This window comes from Grampus griseus (genome assembly GCF_964374135.1).
Source record: "Grampus griseus genome assembly, chromosome: 10".
Taxonomy (NCBI): domain Eukaryota; kingdom Metazoa; phylum Chordata; class Mammalia; order Artiodactyla; family Delphinidae; genus Grampus; species Grampus griseus.
Genome location: NC_139004.1, coordinates 3,120,900 through 3,139,088, shown reverse-complemented (window position 1 = coordinate 3,139,088; position 18,189 = coordinate 3,120,900). Strand labels below are relative to the sequence as shown.

General features: G+C 46.7%; 1 protein-coding gene across 1 annotated transcript in view; it reads right to left on the bottom strand.

Moving 5' to 3' along the window:
- The window catches only part of CDYL (chromodomain Y like), a 153,466-nt gene extending 143,601 nt beyond the window's left edge, over nucleotides 1–9,865 (bottom strand). Inside the window, exon 1 of the mRNA XM_082664061.1 lies at nucleotides 9,502–9,865. Within this exon, the coding sequence (XP_082520187.1) occupies nucleotides 9,502–9,525 (24 nt within the window). The 5' untranslated portion in view covers nucleotides 9,526–9,865. The remainder of the gene's footprint in view (nucleotides 1–9,501) is intronic.
- Nucleotides 9,866–18,189: the final 8,324 nt, after the last annotated feature.

Sequence of the window (18,189 nt, the reverse complement as noted above, 5' to 3'; positions counted from 1 at the left end):
ACTTCTTCTGGAAGAGGCGATACACGTCCTGTTCTAGGCAGCACCCCTGCCACTACACACACGCCTCTCCTTCCTTAAAAATGATCACAAAATAGCCCTTTACCTGGTGCTCTGAGTTCAAAAGCACACCTGCACGAGGGAGGGAAGTCAGAGGACAAAGCCAGGGGCCCATTACGCTGGCAGAGAGCTGGAGAGCAGGCTGAGCGCCACCGCAGGTGTCGGAGGTGTCAGGCAGCCCGGGGAGTTCCCTCTGAAACGTACAGATGAAAGGCAAGGTGAGCCAACGGGGCAGCCGGACGCTCCTTCCCAGAGCTTTGAGCACCAGAGCAACAAGCCAGCAGAGAAGCCGGGTCCAGAGACCAAATGGGATGAAGGAAGAAGCCTCGGCTCAAAGGGCACCTGGCGGAGGACAGAAATCAAGTTAGAGGGACCAAGCTGGATGAGGGGACAGGAAATCCGGGAGGGAGAGAGGAATGAAGGATGGAGATGCCCGGAAGACAGGACGTTTTCTAGGGGCTCTGGCCCAGCCCGTGGGTCAGGAGGAGCGGGAAGCAGACAGGCCCCTCCACGTGTTCCCATGACCGACCGAGGACCAGTACCACCGCTCTGCTAAGCAGAGAAGCAGGCGGCAGACCCGGGATAAAAACAGCTCCTGCACCTTCTCTTCAACTCCCAGCAGTGAGACGCCTTCAGCTAGAAAATAAATCTCTTTCAACTTCAATGGTAAAAACAACGACTGAAACAAGGTTTTTCAAAATTTTTCATCCATAACACAATTCAAATATTCTCATTTACATTTCGGCAAATCACCTAATCCTTCCTTTACCCGGCGTCATCATGGAAGATGACAGGGCAAGTCCCTGCTCTTAACCCGGCAGGGGGAGGGGGACATACCCAGCAGTGGATGAAGAATTGTACGAAGACACCAACTTCCTGAAGCATCAACCTGACCCAAAGATTCACGGAGAAGTGTTAACTGGTAGTCACTCTTAAAACACTGCGTGTCAAACCAAAGATCATTCTCTGCAGTACACGGTTAGCTCCACAGAGGTTTTAGGGTACCAGGAGGATTCAGAAACAGGCCAGGCTGTAACCGCCCCCACTCCCCCCTCCATCCCACTACAAGTACACTTGCTCTCTCTCCTCTGGAAACTCTGGAAAACCATAAAATTAAACTGAGCTTTGCCACTTACATCCTAAAACTTTTTACAAATCATTTTTGATAGCTCTTCTCAACATACTGGTTTCCACTTTGTGAACATGCCCTGCCCTTCACAAGCCTGAGGGGGCTCAGGAGCCCCCATTCTCCATGACCTGGAGGTGCCGTCCCCAGCTTCCCAGTTCAGCTCATCTCACAAGCAAACTTACTAATGTCAGCTCACCTCCCTGCGGCGGCTCCCTTTCCCTTACCAGATATCTGCTTCTAACAAGCTAAGTAAGGAAGCCGTATACTCCAAGCACGTCATGCCGAAAATACAGGCAAACGGTCTCCAAGAGAGACCCAGAGTGTTCAGTGCGTATGGGGTGTGACAACTTTTTACAGCCAAGAGGACTTTTTCTGTCTTGGTTCTCACATATTCTGAACAGCTGAAGCTTCCAGATCAGTTACATGCTAAGATAAGACATGCTTCTGCCTGCAACTCTGGGATGCGCTGAAATCCTAAACAGTAACCTACTGATGAAAAATGTTAACATTGTAACCAGAGACATTCATGACCTGCAACCAACACTGGGGGGCTTCATCCAACAGACACTGGAAACTACCAACCTCCTGAGGATGTCCCATGGCAGAGACTGTTATAAATGGAGAGAGACAAAGAGTAAAGACATTTCCTAAGTATACTGAGCTGACTTCTCCAACTAGAGAACACTATTGTTAGACATCCCCCCCACCCCACTTTTCACCAGCGGGTAAACGTAAAAAATGCTGCGGCCAACAGTTCAAATACTCTTTCCAGGAACACAATTTTCCTCCAAATTATTTGTATCAAGTTTAGAAATAACTTTCCTCCAAAACACCATATGGCTTTTCAAACAAGATACCTAAATGCACAATTCTCACATATATGGTATAATTTCAAATAATGCAACTCCAGTCACTATAATATTTGTATTTCAGCTGAAAGTCAGCAATTACTGACTGCTCACCACATTCACGTCCTCAGATTAGGCACTTACAACCAACCAAAAAATAGGTAGCCAACCTTTCCAGGAGAAAATATATGTCATATTATTTAATACCTAGAAAAAGTAATAAAGAAGCAAGTACAAATTATTATAATGCAAAACAAAGAGGAAATTAGTCACATGGAGTTTGAAGGGGAGGATTCCTGCTAACAGTGAACTCTGATGAGGTCCTGAATGAGGACCGACACTGAGGCTGGCAAGCTGGGGAAACCACCATGTACTGAAAAAACGGCAACACAAAGGGACAGAGGAGGGATGGGGTGTGTAGGTGTGGACCAAGCTAGGCCAACAACTATGGCTTCACTAGCCCAGACCAACAGGCCAACCTCAGGCAAAGGCAAAGGCCAACCTCAGGCAAAGGGAAGTTAGACAAGATATGCCTATATATCAGGGCGGGCAGAACGAAGATGTGGAACATTCTGCTTCAGAAGCATTTGTTTTTAACTATTATATCCATTTTCATCAACAGTTCCCTTGACATCTAGTTTACACTCTCAGTATCTTTAGGTAAATCTCAAGCGTCGGCTCAAGCCCTTGATCCCTAGTCACGATACCACAAATTCCAATTCAATACGTTTCTTCAGATTCTGGCAAGAAAAAAGCAAACAAGGTTCCAAAGGGCACTGTCACTGCAAAATAACAGATCTTCAGTAAAATGTAATTCTTAGCACATCGTCGGGCTTGCAGGAAGCAAGGAAAATACACAAATGTCCCAGTAACTCCTCCAATCCAACCATAATGAATGAGACGATCATAAAAACAGACAAACATCAAAGATGAAGAAAGCAAGCCACAGACTAACAGGCTGGGGGCAGGGGTACCCAGAATACTTAGAAGTAAAAAAATACAATTGTTGAAATTAAGAACTCAGTGGATGAATTAAAGAGTGGATTAGACACAGCTCGTTAGCAAACTAGAAGTGAGATCCAAGGAAATACCCAGAACGCAAACAAAACAGAAACAAGGAAAGGGCAACAAGAGGGCGAGGAGGAGACGGAATAAGCGCCTCCTTGGAATTCCCGAGGGAGAGCGCAGAAGCACAGCGGGATCTGATGGTGGTAAGATGGCCAGCAGTCCTTTACGACTGGCAAGGCACAAACCCACAAGAGAAGCACAACATATACCAAGATTATTAATAAAAAGAAAGCCACACAGAGATACACTGTAACAGGACTAGAGGACACCAAAGTCAAAGAGAGGATCCCAAGGCCACCAGAGACAGAAGACAGACCTCCACACGGACAGCGTCCCCAAGAATAACGGGGAAGCCAGAGGACAACGGAGCGATAGCTTCAAAATGCCGAACAGAAATAACCAAGTAACTACTTTTATTTGGAATCAAGTCTATTTTTCAAAAATGAGGGCAAAAGAAAGGCATTTCCAGGTAATCAAAAAACTAGAGACCTTTCCCCCAACAACCCCTCCCTAAAGAAATCTCTAAAGGATATACTTAAGGAAAAAAAAAAAGAATCCCAGAAGGAAGTTCTGAGATAGAAGACTGATGATCAAAGAAACTGGTAAAGACACAGGCAAAGCTAAAGAAACACTGTCCGTATGCAACAACAACGCTCTACTTCGCGAGGGTTTTGCACGGATGATGATTAACACTGGAAAATAACAGCATGTAAATTCAGGGGTGGATCAGGTTCAAAGTATCTCAAGTCCTTGCACCGTCAGAAGCGGAGCTAAAGTATTAACTTCAGGCTTTATGTATGTAAAATCTCAAGAGCAGCCACTTGAAAGACTACAATTAGCATCTTCCAAACCCGATCGGCGAGGTCTGAACACAGTTTCACCGTAGGCTCTGGCTGAAGCAGAACTGAGTTCGGCAAAAACAATGTCAAAGTCATCAATGAAGGGTGGTGAAACCCAAGTCTTAGCTCAAAGGTCTCAACAACAAGTTTAATACTTTGGGGGGGGGGTCATAGATTCCCCCTGAGAAACAGAGGAAAGCTGCTGGTCCTCTCCCCCCCAAAAAAACACTCTTATTACTTGAACAAATTTTCACACCAAAGCAAAAGACTTTTCCCAGACTCCCCAGAGAACACGGGCCTCCCAGGCCTTGACCAGCTTAAAAAGCTGGAGAGAATTAAGTTGGTGTGGGAAACAGTACAGTTGGAAGTTCCCCCATCCTCGCATTAAAACCACATATGTGGATCAAGGACTAAGTGTTGGGCGTCATGTTTGGGGGAGGGGAAACCGGAAGTAAGTCATTCATTTAATTCACTCTTTCATTAAAATGTATTGAATAATTCAACAATTATGCAACTATTGAAAATGTGAACTGTAGAAAAAAGGTCCTAGTTTTAAAAACTGTACGCGCCAATCTTACAATCTGGTGGACAAATACGCCATACGATGAAGACAGCAAACAGACATTCCAGAAACAGCCCTTATACCTAACTACCGGGTGTTTTTAATGCTCCCTTCCTGGAATGACTCAGTTAAACACCGGCAACGGTCAACGGGCCGCAAAGGACTTGTCTGGTCCACCTGGAGCTCAACTTCTTCAAAGGCACATCCCGACCCCCTCAGTGTTGTCGCAAACAGACCAGTGCAATCCAGAGCCTCCTAACTCCACCCACATTCCAGAAAGAAGCTTTCTGAAGCGGAGATCCCTGTCTCCAACCAAACACTGAAAACTACAAGCTCGTGGTCTGGGCCCCAGAATCTGCATGTATTCTATCTTAACAGAACCCGCAATGATGCTACGTGCCTATAGATACACACAATATACAAACGATGACTCCTTATTCGCAGAAACTCGACTTAGACCGGCTCTGTGCAGCTCAAATACTCAGAACTGAATGAAGTATTTCCAATACACCATGAAAATACATTCAATAGTTAAAATCATTATAGAGCACGAGAAAAAGATTAAATGATTCTTAGGTATCACAGCAAGAAGAGAAAAACTTATTCGAGTACACAGGACCTGGAAGCAAATTCAAAGGAAAAGCACAGGTGATGTCTCCACACTCCTGCTCAGGCAGGAGTATTCTCCACAATTCACATTTAAGAGAGTGTGTTAATGTTCGACACACACACACACACACACACACACACGTGACTATTACCACACAATCAATCCCAGCAGTCAAATAACGCTTTCTGCTTTCTTATTTGGGGGGATCTCTACCTCAAGAGCCAGCTAACCACACACGGCAGATGCTGGTCCGTCTTGACCCAACAGTCACGGGGTCTCCTCATCTTCGTGACCAGCATCTGGACCACATGTGCGGATCTGACTTACAACTAAAATTCCTGCGGTGCGCGGGAGAGGTGCAATCTCGTCCCAAAGTAAAGGAGAAAGATTCAAAAGACTTAACTTTCCCCCAAATTCTGATTATCCTTCCAAACCAATCAACTTGAAGACACGTTTTATGAGCCAGGTATCATTTCATTCTTAAAAGCTCACTTCCATTTTTGATTGCCTGAAACATGCATGTGTTGGATAAATATTTTCTCAGAAGGCCAAGACGAGAGCACTGGGATCTTCCTGAATTTTAAATTAAGCGACTACAGTAGTTCTCAGGGGGGAAAAAACCCACCCCCGCTGAGAAAAAGGAATGATTAAGATAAACAAGAACGCTGCTTTCATTGTTATTAGATTCCTTTCTCAAAGCACATGGACTCACTCTTCTGGTGGTTATTTGGCCACTAGATAAATTAAGATCCTTTTGATCTTTTCTCTCCTTCGGTGATATAATCAATATAATCAAAGGAAAAAAGGTTTGGTTTCAGGGTTTGAGCGCGGTGTGGTTTTTTCTTTTCCTTTAAGAATGGAAAATAAAGATGTTTCATAGGGTAAACGTAACCACTTAACACCTGGCTATAGCGTTTTATCAACTCTAAACTGCTTTGACATGCTAATGTCATTCAGGCTTCACAATTCTTTGAAGCAGTGATTATCATTCCCATTGTACAGATGAGGGAGTTCAGAAGAGACAGTTACTTAAGACTTACAGCTCTTCCCTTCCCAACATAGAAGGGGAAGAGTGCAATCCACAACGTCTGGCTCTAAGTCTAGAGCTAGGATTGGAGCTAGAAGGCCTTTAACTACTGCACGTCCCACCGCCATGCGCCCAAAACCCCAGGAGAAAACTCAGGTCCAGAACAGCTGGTCATCTAAAGCAGAGGCTAGCAAAAGAAGACCTGGAGGACAAATCCAGCCCACTGCCTGCTTTTGTGGAATCCATGGGCTAAGACGTTTTTCACATTTTTAAGTGATTTTTTTTAAAAGAGGAAGACTATTTTATCACATGTAAAAATGACATGGAATTTGAATTTCACCGTCCATAAACAGTTCTACTGGAGCATGGCGCTCGCTCCTCTAGGGCATGGCCGATGGCTGCTTCTGGGCGACAAAAGCAAAGCTCAGCAGTGGTAACAGACTGCCTGGCCTGGGAGGTCTCAAGTATTAATAACTATTTGGTCCCTTACGTAAAGTTCGTGGACCCCTGATGTAAAGGATGCGTGTCTTTTTGCGAAGACTAGAAAGTTCATAGCATGGGTAAATTTAAAAAACCTGTCTTCCCTGACCCCAGCTGCTGGAGATGCAGGGGGTAAACCAATCCTGTCCTTCAACGAACAGTAGTTCTTCCAATTTGGGAGGGTGATGCTCCAGCCCATCTTCTCTAGGCTCTGTTCCCTTATTTTTTTATTCACAAGGCACAGTTACAATAAGCACTTAAACATTTACTATCACCACATACCAGGAACCATGCTAAGCGTTGGAGATCTCATTTCTTTTTAGGTGAGAAAACAAAGGCTTCGCAGTCAGGTAACTCGCCCAAGTTCACGGGGCTGAGGCAGACCCGTGCTCTTACCATGCCAAGTTACTTCAAAAAGCAAAACTTTGAACCTCCTCCTCTGCCAGTATATCCCTCTGGAATTGTGGAGTTGGAGGCCAAACATGAAACTTCTCCTTCGATTTAGGCAGAACTGGACGAAACCAGGCAACTCATGCCCCAGGACCTGGCTACTAACCTACCTTAGTGTCCCGCCCCCCAGACAGGCTGCCAGTCAGTGCTTACTGACAACTACTATCATTTCTGCCTCACAAGTAATACCGCCTTGATTACAACAGTACAATTCCGTACCTTTAGAAGCAAAACCAGGCCTCCAGGAGGCATGTTAGATCAGGTAGAACACAATAATAACCACCACTTTCTAAGCGTTCTCTCTGGGAACCACAGGTATGCTTTACATGTTTTTTTCATTTAAACTTCACAGCTCTATGAGGTTAGCTTTGATCCCAATTTTACAGGTGAGGACACTGAGCTTTCAACGTTAATTTGCTCAAGGTGGCAGGGTTGGATTTCAATACCTAGGTTTCCTGACTCCAAATCCAGGCTCTCAATCGCTATGCAGAACTTTCAAATATCAACTTTCAATCCTCATATATAGTCACAGTGTTGCCTACAAGTAAAGGATAAGTGAGAAAATTCACCTTGAAATATACTGACCACACTATTTACTGTCACCTCAACTCTACTAACACTTTTTTCCAAAACTAAAACTCAGAATCAAGAGTTCAATTGTGCAGGTGTGTCATTTTTCTGCAATGTACTTAGTTCTTCCAACAGATGCTCTTTGAGGGCATGCACCATTCCCGTCCCTCATCCCTCCCTAGCTCCCGACAGAACCTCCATAGGGTAGGCATTCAACACACTGAATGAACACAAACTTTGTACAAAATGTGACTTATAAATGGATGCTGCCGGGAGAAGGGAAAACCTGAAGATATACAGTAAGCAGAGAAAGAACTAAATTTAGTTCATAATGCACTGGTGGTAAAAGTGTTGTCTTCAGAATTTTTTACACATGAGATACAACCTATGTATAAGGTGCTACCCTCACTCATACACTAATGGAACAAGTTGACTTATTATGTATTTATAATCACAAAAATGAATGACGAGTGAATACTCAAGCCTCAACTCTCAAAAAGTAGTCTAATGTAGAAACCAAAATCCCTCATGCTCTCACACTATGTACTTTCCCAACTGCGTGCCTTAGCCTCTACTTCTGGGCCTTTCCCAAACACAACACTTTCCTTCCTAGACGGGAAGCTTCTTGAGAACAGGGGGTGTTTTTTTTCCCTTTAGTACCCAAATGACCCAAGATAGTATCTTGAATACAGTAGGGCACAGCTAATGTGTGAAATGGTTGAACAGAATGGAACATTCTCAGGGCCAGCTAAGGTACACTGACCACGTACAATGTAAGGGCAGGCCAACAACCTTACCACTGATTCTCCAGAAGGCGGCCTCCTCCTGAGAACTTTTGCGAACACTTGCTTTTAAAACAACAGAAACTTGCTTTATAAAAAAGCAACAAGAAGTTGCTAGAAGGCTATGACTGTTGGCAACAGAGCTCCATTCTGTGCCAACGGCGATAACATATCCACAAGAGAAGACCCCTCAGAAGGCTCACCTGGTCCTTATTAAGGGTTCACAGGGGCCAAGGGGCTCTACTCTTTACAGACGCTTCCTTAAGACCTAAACACCCAGGTCCCTAAACGCATCCAAAAGGTAAATCAAGAGTATGCAGAAGTTTTAGTCTCTTACGAAGACCTATTTACAAATACTTATACGCAACAGAAGAACCATTTGTCCAAAAGAACAGAGAGCCTTCCAAGCTTCTCTACTCCCAGGAAGTCGACTTCGCAACACGTCAAGAAGTTCCATCGAGGCGCACAAAATGTGCCTCAAAACCCAAACTGATATTCGCACCACTTGAAGTCGAAGCTGGCGGACCGATAGCCCACAACTCAGAGTTCCGAGGGTGCCCTTTCTCACTCGCACCGCTGCGGCGCAAATGAATGACGGTGTATCAGCGTTAAATTTAAATTTCCTGGCTCCGGCCACAATGCTAACCTAATTAAAGCATGTGGTCAACGCTTAGCCTTCTCGGTGCGATGTTGTGCATCGCTCAGACCAGCAGCAGAGTCGGGATACAGTTGCACCCTTCCTCTCGCCCCCCCCCCAAAACCGGAGGCAAACCCTCCCCAGAGCGCTCCGCCGAACGGCCAGGAAAGCGCCCCCGCGCCGCCCACGGACCCCGCCCGGCGGCGCCGCGGGCTCCGCACCCATCGCCTCGCCGCGGGCACTTCGGCTCCGTCCGAGCAAGTCGCTCGCGTCAGCGCTCCTGCCCCGCGGCCGGGACCCCCGGCCCCGCAACTCGGGCGCCGCCGCCGGGCCGGGGCGCACGCGCTTCCGTCCAGTAAACTGCGGCCGGGGGGGAGGGGGCGGCGGGCCGGCCGTCGGGCGGGGGCCGGGCGGGGCGGCGGGCCGGGGGGAGGGGAGGTACCTCGTACAGCTCCTCGGAGGCCATGGTGGGCGGTGGAGCGGGGGGCGCGGGGCAGGGCCGGCGAGACGCCGCGCAGCCGGCGGCCGACACTTTGTTTCAGTTGGGTCCCTGCGTGGCCTGCGCTTCCTGCTCCGCTCGGCTCCGGCGCCGGTCGGGCGCGGACCGGCGCTCACTCCTGCCGGTGCGGGCCGCCGGCCGGGTTGTGCGCAGGAGCAGCTGCGCAACGCGCCCTCCGCGCCGCGCTCACTCCCCGGCGGGCCGGCTCGGGCTCAGGCTCATCGCGCCGCCGCGGGGCCGGGCCGGGCTGGGGCGGGCGCGGCGGCGGTGCACGGCGGCGCGCTGGCTCCGCGGCTCCCCCTCTCCGGTGTAGTGCAAAAAGCTTCCTACTTGCGACCGAAAAACCTGCCCCGGCTACTGAGCATGCCCAGTGCGGCCGCCCGGCCCGGCCGAGCCGCGCTCCCGCGCTCCGGGTTTTCGTGCCGCCCGCGCGGGGGGGCGGGGCGGCCGGCGGGCGGGACAGCCGAGGGGAGCGGTGGGCCGCGCTCCGGGCGCGGCGGGCGGCCGCGGGGAGCCGGCCGGCAGGAAGGGGAGGAGCCTGGGTTGTGGGCGGGGCCGCGGGAGGCGGGGCCGGGGCTGTGGGCGGGGCCCGGCTCGCCCCAGTGTCCTCCGGAGGTACGGCCGCGCCGCGCTGCCGCCCGCGCGCCCGCCTCGACGTGGGGACCGGGCCCGGGGCGGGAGGGCGGAGGACGGCGACGCGCACAGGGGCAGCCACCGGCAGGCCCGACGTTGGGCAGTGGGCTGCGGGGGCCGCGCCGGCCCGCGTCCGGAGCCCGCCGCCCCGACGGCAGCGATGCGCAGCCTCCCTGCGGAGCGCGCGGAGCCCCCGCCCCCGCGCGCCCGCCGCGTCGCCTGTCCGGGCCCGGCCAGCCAGCGGAGGGCCGGCGGCGTGGCCAGGTGGAGCCCCCGCCGCACCACGTGCCCGCCTCCCCCGCGGCCGCCGCCAAGACCCGGAGCCGGAGCGCGCGCCCGCGTGGGGCCCGGCGCGCTCGGCACGCGAGCTCGGCGGCAGGCCGGGGGTGGGAGCCGGGGCGGGAGCCCGGCGCAGTCGAGGGCGGCGCGAGGGCGCGGCCGCCTCCGCTCGGCCCGCAGTTTCCCCCGCGCTGGGCCTCCCTGTTCCTCTCGGAGCGTCCGCCTCCTCCGAAGAGCAGCTGGGAGGAGGGGCCGGAATCCGGGCTCCAGGGAGATCTGGGTTCCAATGCAACGAAGCTGTCAGTGGTGGTTCTCCTTGGGGAGGAACGGCGTGGACAAGCAGGCGACCGGCCCTCCCGGGGCCACAGCGATGGTCAGGCCCTTCCTTCGCTTGGCAGGGCAGAGGGGCAATATGGGGCCGGCCCGCATGGCTAGTTCGCGGGGCACACCTGCCAGGACACTGGACGTTTACCCATCCGTGCGGAATGAGGAAGGGGCTGCCTGGCCCGACAGCCCCAAACAGCCGGCAACTCCGAACCTTCCTGCGCACCCCTAGGCCTGGAAGCCCCCGCCAAACCCTCATGTCTCCCGGAGCATCCTCCGCTGCCACCCCGTTCCTGGTGCTCCCTCTGGCTCCAATTCGAAACCGAGCCCCTAGAAACCAGGCTCCTCCCACCAGTTTTCTTCCGAAAACACAATTCGATGGTGCCCCGTACGCACAGTTTAGTAACCACGAGGCTTTTCACCCACCCCGCTGAGCTTCCTGCCCTCTCCAGGCCCACGAACAAGCGCAACGCTTGCCCTTAAGTCACTTCAAGTCGAATCACCATTGTCTTCACGCCGGCGCTTCTGCCTGCGATTCCCTCTGCCTGGAATGCCCCCTTTCTACTCTAAACTCCTGCTCCGACGTCACCTCCAAAGCAAAGCCTCCTGACTTCCAGGGCAAAATTAGTCACTCCCTCCCCAGCCACTGAGGCGCGCTCCACTGCGGAGCTTTCCTCGGTATACTCAGTTCTCTACACTCTTCCCTCCCATTTCTACGCGATGACCTTCCCCAGATCTCGTCTTCCAATTCGACTCTCCAGCCCGCCACACCACTCCCTACCTACAAAATAAGGTTTCATTCAGTGAGTTGGAATTCCGGTGTCCACAGCAAAGCCCCTGACGCATGATATACCTCCGATTCCCAGATGCTTCGACAAGAGAATCACAAAATAAAGTCCTCACCTCCTCAACCCGTCCAGGCGCCCTCTCTGATGGCCCAGCCAGTTCTCTCTGCCCTCCTCCAAACATTAGCGCTTCTTAACACATTATTTGCTGCATCTGCTTCTCGTCTCTCTGGCACACAAATTCATCAGCCTAAGTTGTAAGCTCCTTGAAGGCAAGGACTAGAAGTTTGTATAACCTACAAGTCTCAAAGCAATGACTGCTCAGTACTGCAAGTGCTCACAGGCTTGCAAGAGGTGGTTCAAAGTCACACAAGCACAATACAACATGAGTAAGAAAAAAGGGATCCTCAGTATAAAACGAACAGACACATCTCACCTAGAAATCTATATACAACCCTAGACGGATGTAAATATAAAGTCCCCACTGTTACCAAGGGGAGGGGAGGAAAACAGGAGGATGTAAAGACAACCACAGCTCTACTCAGACACTGAGCTAGTACATTGGCTATATATACAATCCTAACCTAAGGAGACTTCCCTCATTGTGGAAAAAAAGGGAGGGGGTATTACAGCATAAAAAAAGGTAACTCCAAAAAGTCAATGTACACGGACCTTTAATCCTGATGACCTGGGTTATCCATGCTGCTGTGATTAGCTGTCACCATCAGGAGGAACGGCGGGGTAGAAGTCAGCTGCGTAACAAAGCAGGGGCAAGCCATTCTCCCAAGCACAGGTCTACCTTCTCCTCCAGTGATTAGTCGGTTTCCATCTTAATTAAGAACAAGGCAGAGGAGACCTGTACTAAGGTACTCAACTAGTGACTGAGAACTTGAGGTCAGCTGTCCGCTGTGTTCCTCTCATCCCCCCTCTGCACCTAAAACACCCACTGGTTTATTTAATGCTGTTTTGCTTATGTATATATTTCACCTCGTTAGTTCGATTTGTCTTACTTTTAAGCAAATTCCACTCTCTTCCCTCACTTTTTAAATATAAACAACGTTTTATCAGTGCTCAGAAGCAAATTATGTCCAAGATTGTTTAATGGCTTTGAATTTATACCACTTTTTATGAAATAGTGAAGTTTTGCAGTAGTTACCATGACCACGTGTGTGGGTGCTGTGAAAGTACTTTGAGAATAAAAGTGCAATCACATCCCCTAAACACATCAAGGAAGACATCTTTCAGCACAACAGTTTGTACTAGTAAAATATACAAATCTTAAAGATTATAGAAATGGTTGAGAAGCAAGATGATGGACACATGCGATTAAAATACACATATACTCGTTCTAAGCTTCGGTTCTTACCTGATCTGAGTTAGTGGCGGAGACCAACGTGCACCAGTTTACTCCTTTTCCAAATGTATTTGAACGATTGGTATTCGACAAGCGGTACCACTCAAGATAAGACTCTTCAGATCAGGAGTTAGAGCCATTCCACGTCTCGGCAGAACAATGACTAATATCTTAAATTAAAGGTTCTTTCCTTTCCTCACTCAACAGCCCAACCAATCACTTCTTCAATGTTCCCGAGAATCTGCATTTCATCTACATTTGAATCCCAAGGCTCCTGAAAGGAGATGGGGGATGGGACTGGAAAGACAAAAGAAACGGAAAATCTAGCAACTCCTGCTCGCAGAGTCAAAGGCATTTTAAGGTTGGGTGACTGTGGAAAAGGGCCGATAACAATCCCCTCCAGCATTTCTGCGCCCCAAAGCGTAATCTGTCTTGGCTACCTCCACCAAAACCTAAAATTTAACTGCAGTTTTTATCAAGAAGTAACCCGTTTGTTTCTTTGTGCACACTTGAGGCCAAAGAAAAGTTAAATACCATTCTTGTTATAGAGCGGTCACTTAATAAATCTTGGGGAAATTGCTATCTTAATCACTTACTCAAAAGAAAGTAAGAAAACTTCAGGCGTGACAAAGCAAAAGAGAGAAGCACAGAAAGCCAGTCGTAAGGTGAATTCGGGTGCTAGGCCCTTCTTCAAATTAGGAGCCAAACAGTTCTTCCTTCCCTGAAAGCTTGAATTGGATACCAATACCCCCTTCTTTTCAAGACAACCAACAACCTCCGATTCATTTCAGCTGCTGCTTCCTTCCCTGGCCAAATCGTCAATTTCCCCATTTCAACCGGCAACCTCTCCCTGCCTGCATCCATCTTGGTCCCAGGTATTATTCTCTCTTTTGTGTGGAAGCAAGTACCTAATCCAGCTGCCACACTGCTGTTTCCTGGCCAAACACTATGACGATTTAATCTCTTTGCCCTAGTGATAGCAGTTCTGAGACTTCTTCACATTCGAGTTCACCAATTTCCTCTTAGGCTGAGGGAGGTTCCACCACTGGCAAAACCTCATCAATTTACAATTAAGGATAATTTTCTTTCTCAACTAGATTTAGTGTTTAACTGCAACTCCTTTTTCTCTTTAGCTGACGGTGATTCTACCCAAAGAATCCTTGTAATATGTCTCTGTTGTACCTTCCTTTGACAGAAACAATCAAGACTAATGAAATTTTTCATTTGTAACTTTATACATTGTTCCACCTTCTGGAAGGAGAAAAATAACAAAAATTCATAAAGAGTAAATAGCCTTGAGACACTGCCATGACAGTCAATTGACTTTATACCAGGGCAGTAACTACTTCATTGTGGATTCCTGAAAAAAACATCAGATGTAAATGTCCCTTGAATTACTGTAATGGGTCATTATGTGTGTCACTCGAGTGAGACCATCCCAGTAACCTCATTACCTTCTGGACTTTTCTAGAGAGAAAGAGATTATCAATCAGAGCAAGTGGGCAGGAGATGAGAGCAGACATTCTGGCTGGTAGCACCAGGTGCACAGAAATCAATGGAACCCAGAATATGCCCAGGACCACAGCAGGTGGAGGTTGAAACCTAAAGCAAAGAATAAATGAATCTGAAAATAAAGCTTGAACCACACCAGCATATGGAAACAGGTACTGGGGCTTGATTGTTTTCAATCGCTAGTATTGCTCAGTGCAGAGGTTCTCAAGTTGTGGCCCCCAGACCAGTAGCAACAGCTTCACCTTGAAACTTATTAGGAGCACAAATTCTCTACCCCCACCCACCTACTAGCGCCCAACAGTCTGTTTAACAAGTTCACCAGGTGATTCTGATGCACACTGAAGTTTGAGAAGCACAGGTTTAGAAGAGTTTTGTTTCTTTGTGGTGGTGGTTTATTTTTTTAATTGAGTTACAGATTTCAAACCAGTAGTGGATCTTTACATTATTTTAGTAGCTCTTGATTAGCATTTTTTAAGTGAGACAGGGTGGAATGGATAGAATGGAATGAACTTGGGAAAAAAATCAGAGTGCCTCCATCACTCCACTAGCGTGGAACTACTGCTTCCATTAAATACACACATTTTTTAATATATATATATGTATATATATACACACACATGCATATATATACACACACACATACATACACATGCATATTATTATACACTAGGTCGTAATGTAAAAGACATTTCTTACATTTTGATCAAGACCAAAAAATTTGAAAACCACTGATTGGGAGATGGGTAACAAACCCCTGCAAAGTTGGATTGCTAATTATATATGAATGGTATTGCCAAAGTGCTCTAAAACCATTTTCTTAAATGGCTTAATGATCCTTTTTTTTGCAGTACAAATTATTTCTCCATAAATGCTACAAACGTGTTTAGACCAGGCTCCTTTCTGAATTATCACATATTCTAGATTAATCTATTTTGAACCAAAGAGGATTTATAGTATATATTTTAGACCTTTTCTTTCCGAAGAATGTAAAAGCTTTTCCAAAGAATATCTGTAACTGACTGTGCAAAGGGAATGCAGTTTAATTTGATAAACAGCAACATTTAAAAAATGAATAAACAAATAAAAAGTACTTGCCCTGTGCCAGGAACTGTTATAAGCACTTTACAAATATTAGCCTCTTTAATTCAACAGCACCTAATAAAAATTATAGCTAACATTTACAAAGAACCCTCAGTAATCACATCTATCCATAAATCACCTTTTGGAATAGGCACAATGATTGTCCCACTCCTAGTAAGTGGGGACGCTAAAATTTACACTGAGGTCCAGGGAACCCTAGGGTCTGAGCTCTGAACTATTGTTATAGTCCTTCATTCATTCGTTCATTCAATAAATATTTATTGACCACTTATTGTGTGCCAGGCTCCTTGCTAATTAATGTATATACAATCATCCCTGGTCTCAGGCAGCTAATAATCTATTGCAATAGACAGGCATTAAATTATCAGGTAAAAAGTCACAGTTATAAGTCAAATCAAGGAAAATTGCAGGCAGCTGTGAGCACATGTGACCTGGCCATGAGTCTGATCTGCTGCTTCCCCAAAGACAGTGTCCATCACCCCATGGACACTCTAGACATGTTTGGGCACTAGCAGAGCAGGATCATTGAAAAATTATTTTCAAATAATTCAATATCCAAAAAAAACACATCGAAATAGCCATCATGGGAGAAAGCAACATTTTGACTTCCCTGCAATTGCTTTATAGTTTAGCATTTAAAAAATGAAATATTAGACATTCTAAATGATATCAAGAATAATAAAACAAAAGCCTGTGTACCCACTCCCCAGCTTAAGAATATTTCCATGCGCTAGCCAATTCTTGAAGACACTGGAATAATTTATGGAAGGTGGGGAAGATACCATATTCTGTTAGTATTTAGGGCTTGTTTAGTTGTTGCTTTTTATAATGAATTTAGATTTACAGAAAAATCGCAAAGATAGTATAGAGATGCCCATATATCCCTCAGAATTTCCCCTAGTATTAATGCCTCACGTTAGTATGGTACACTTGTCACAATTAATGAGCCAACACGGATACATTATTATTAACTAGTCTTCATTTCGATCTCCTTAGTTTTTACCTAATGTCCATTTTCTGTTCCAGGATCTCATTCAGGACACTGCGTTACATTTAGTGATTATATTCCCTTAGGTTCCTCTCCGCTGTGACAATTTCTCAGATTTTCCTTGTTTTTGATGATCTTGGTAGTTTTGAAGAGTATTGGTGGGAGATTTTGTAGAATGTCCCTCAAATGGGATTTGTCTGTGGTTCTTCTCACCATTAGTTTGGAGAGGAAGACCGCAGAAGTAAAGCGCCTTTCTCATCACATCAAAGGTACTGACTACCCACATAGCTGTCACTGCTAATGCTAACCTTGAAGGCCTGGCTGAAGGAGCACTTGGCAGGCTTCTCCACTGAAGTTACTACCCCCAGACCGCCCTTTCTATTCTAGACTGTTTGGGAAGTTGTGTTGTGCAAAACACACTTAAGGTGTGAGGACCTGTACTCCTGCTCTTTGAGGACAGAGTATCTACAAAAATTGTTTGGAATTTTGCACAGATTTGTCTCTTCTCCCACACTTATTAATTATTCAATCATTTCTGTTAATATGAACTCACAGATATTTATCTTGTATTTCGGATTATAATCCATGCTTCTTTACTTATTCTTTACTTATTCTTTATTACTCTGATTGTTCCAGCTTTGGCCACTGGGAGCTCTTTTGGGCTCCTGTACCTGAGCATTGTGGGGGGCGGGTAGGGCGGATGTGTATGTGTGTGTGTGAGTACTTCTTTACTTTCTGACATTATTAGCTGCTCCAGGCTCATCTTGTATACGTTCTGCCCCAGTTCTAGAACCAGCCAGGTCTCCAAGTAGCCCTGCCTCCTCTTATTTAAAAATCATATGAAAAGCGAGTTCTGGGTACTAGTTGTGCTTGTTGTTACTGGGACTTCTTTGGTTTTTGATTAGGTCGTAACTAAGCTAGTGAGCTAAAATCTAAAGGATGAACTAGGTAAGAGGATGATGGAGATGGTCCCAGGCTGAGGGAAGAATGTGTGCAAAGCCCTAGATGTGGAAGGAGCACATCTCTGAGAACCTGAAAGGAGCTAGTGGGGCTGGAATGCAGAGAACAGGAAGAGGGACATAAAATGGAATTAGGAGACAGGCAAGTTTGGTGGGTCATGAAAATGTCCTGGGTTTCTTGAGCAATGATCTGATCTGTATTTTCAAAAAGCTTGACTCTATGAAGAACAGATGGTTGGGGCAAAGTAGTGAGGGAATTATTACACTATTGCCTTAACTTCAATGCTTATTTTTTAGATATCAAATTATTTCCAAATAAATTTTTGGTGCATACTTTGCTGACGTCAAGCATACTCAGCATGCCCGTGAGGTGATGGACAACGCCTTTAGGACCTCCAATGCAACCCTGAGTAGAAGTGGTGATAGTGGACATCTTTTCTTGATTTTAATTACAAAAGGAAACTTTCACTATTAAGAATGCTATTTGCTAAAGAAATTTTATAGGCATCTTTAATCTTTAATCAGATTAGGGAAATTCCTTTCTAATACTAATTTTCTAAACTTTTAAAATTAAATCGTGAATGGATATTGAATTTTGTCATCTATTGAAGTGACCATATGATTTCATTCCTTCATTTTGTAAATATGTTGGCTTACATTCATTATTTTAATTTTAAATCAATTTTCCCTTTCTGG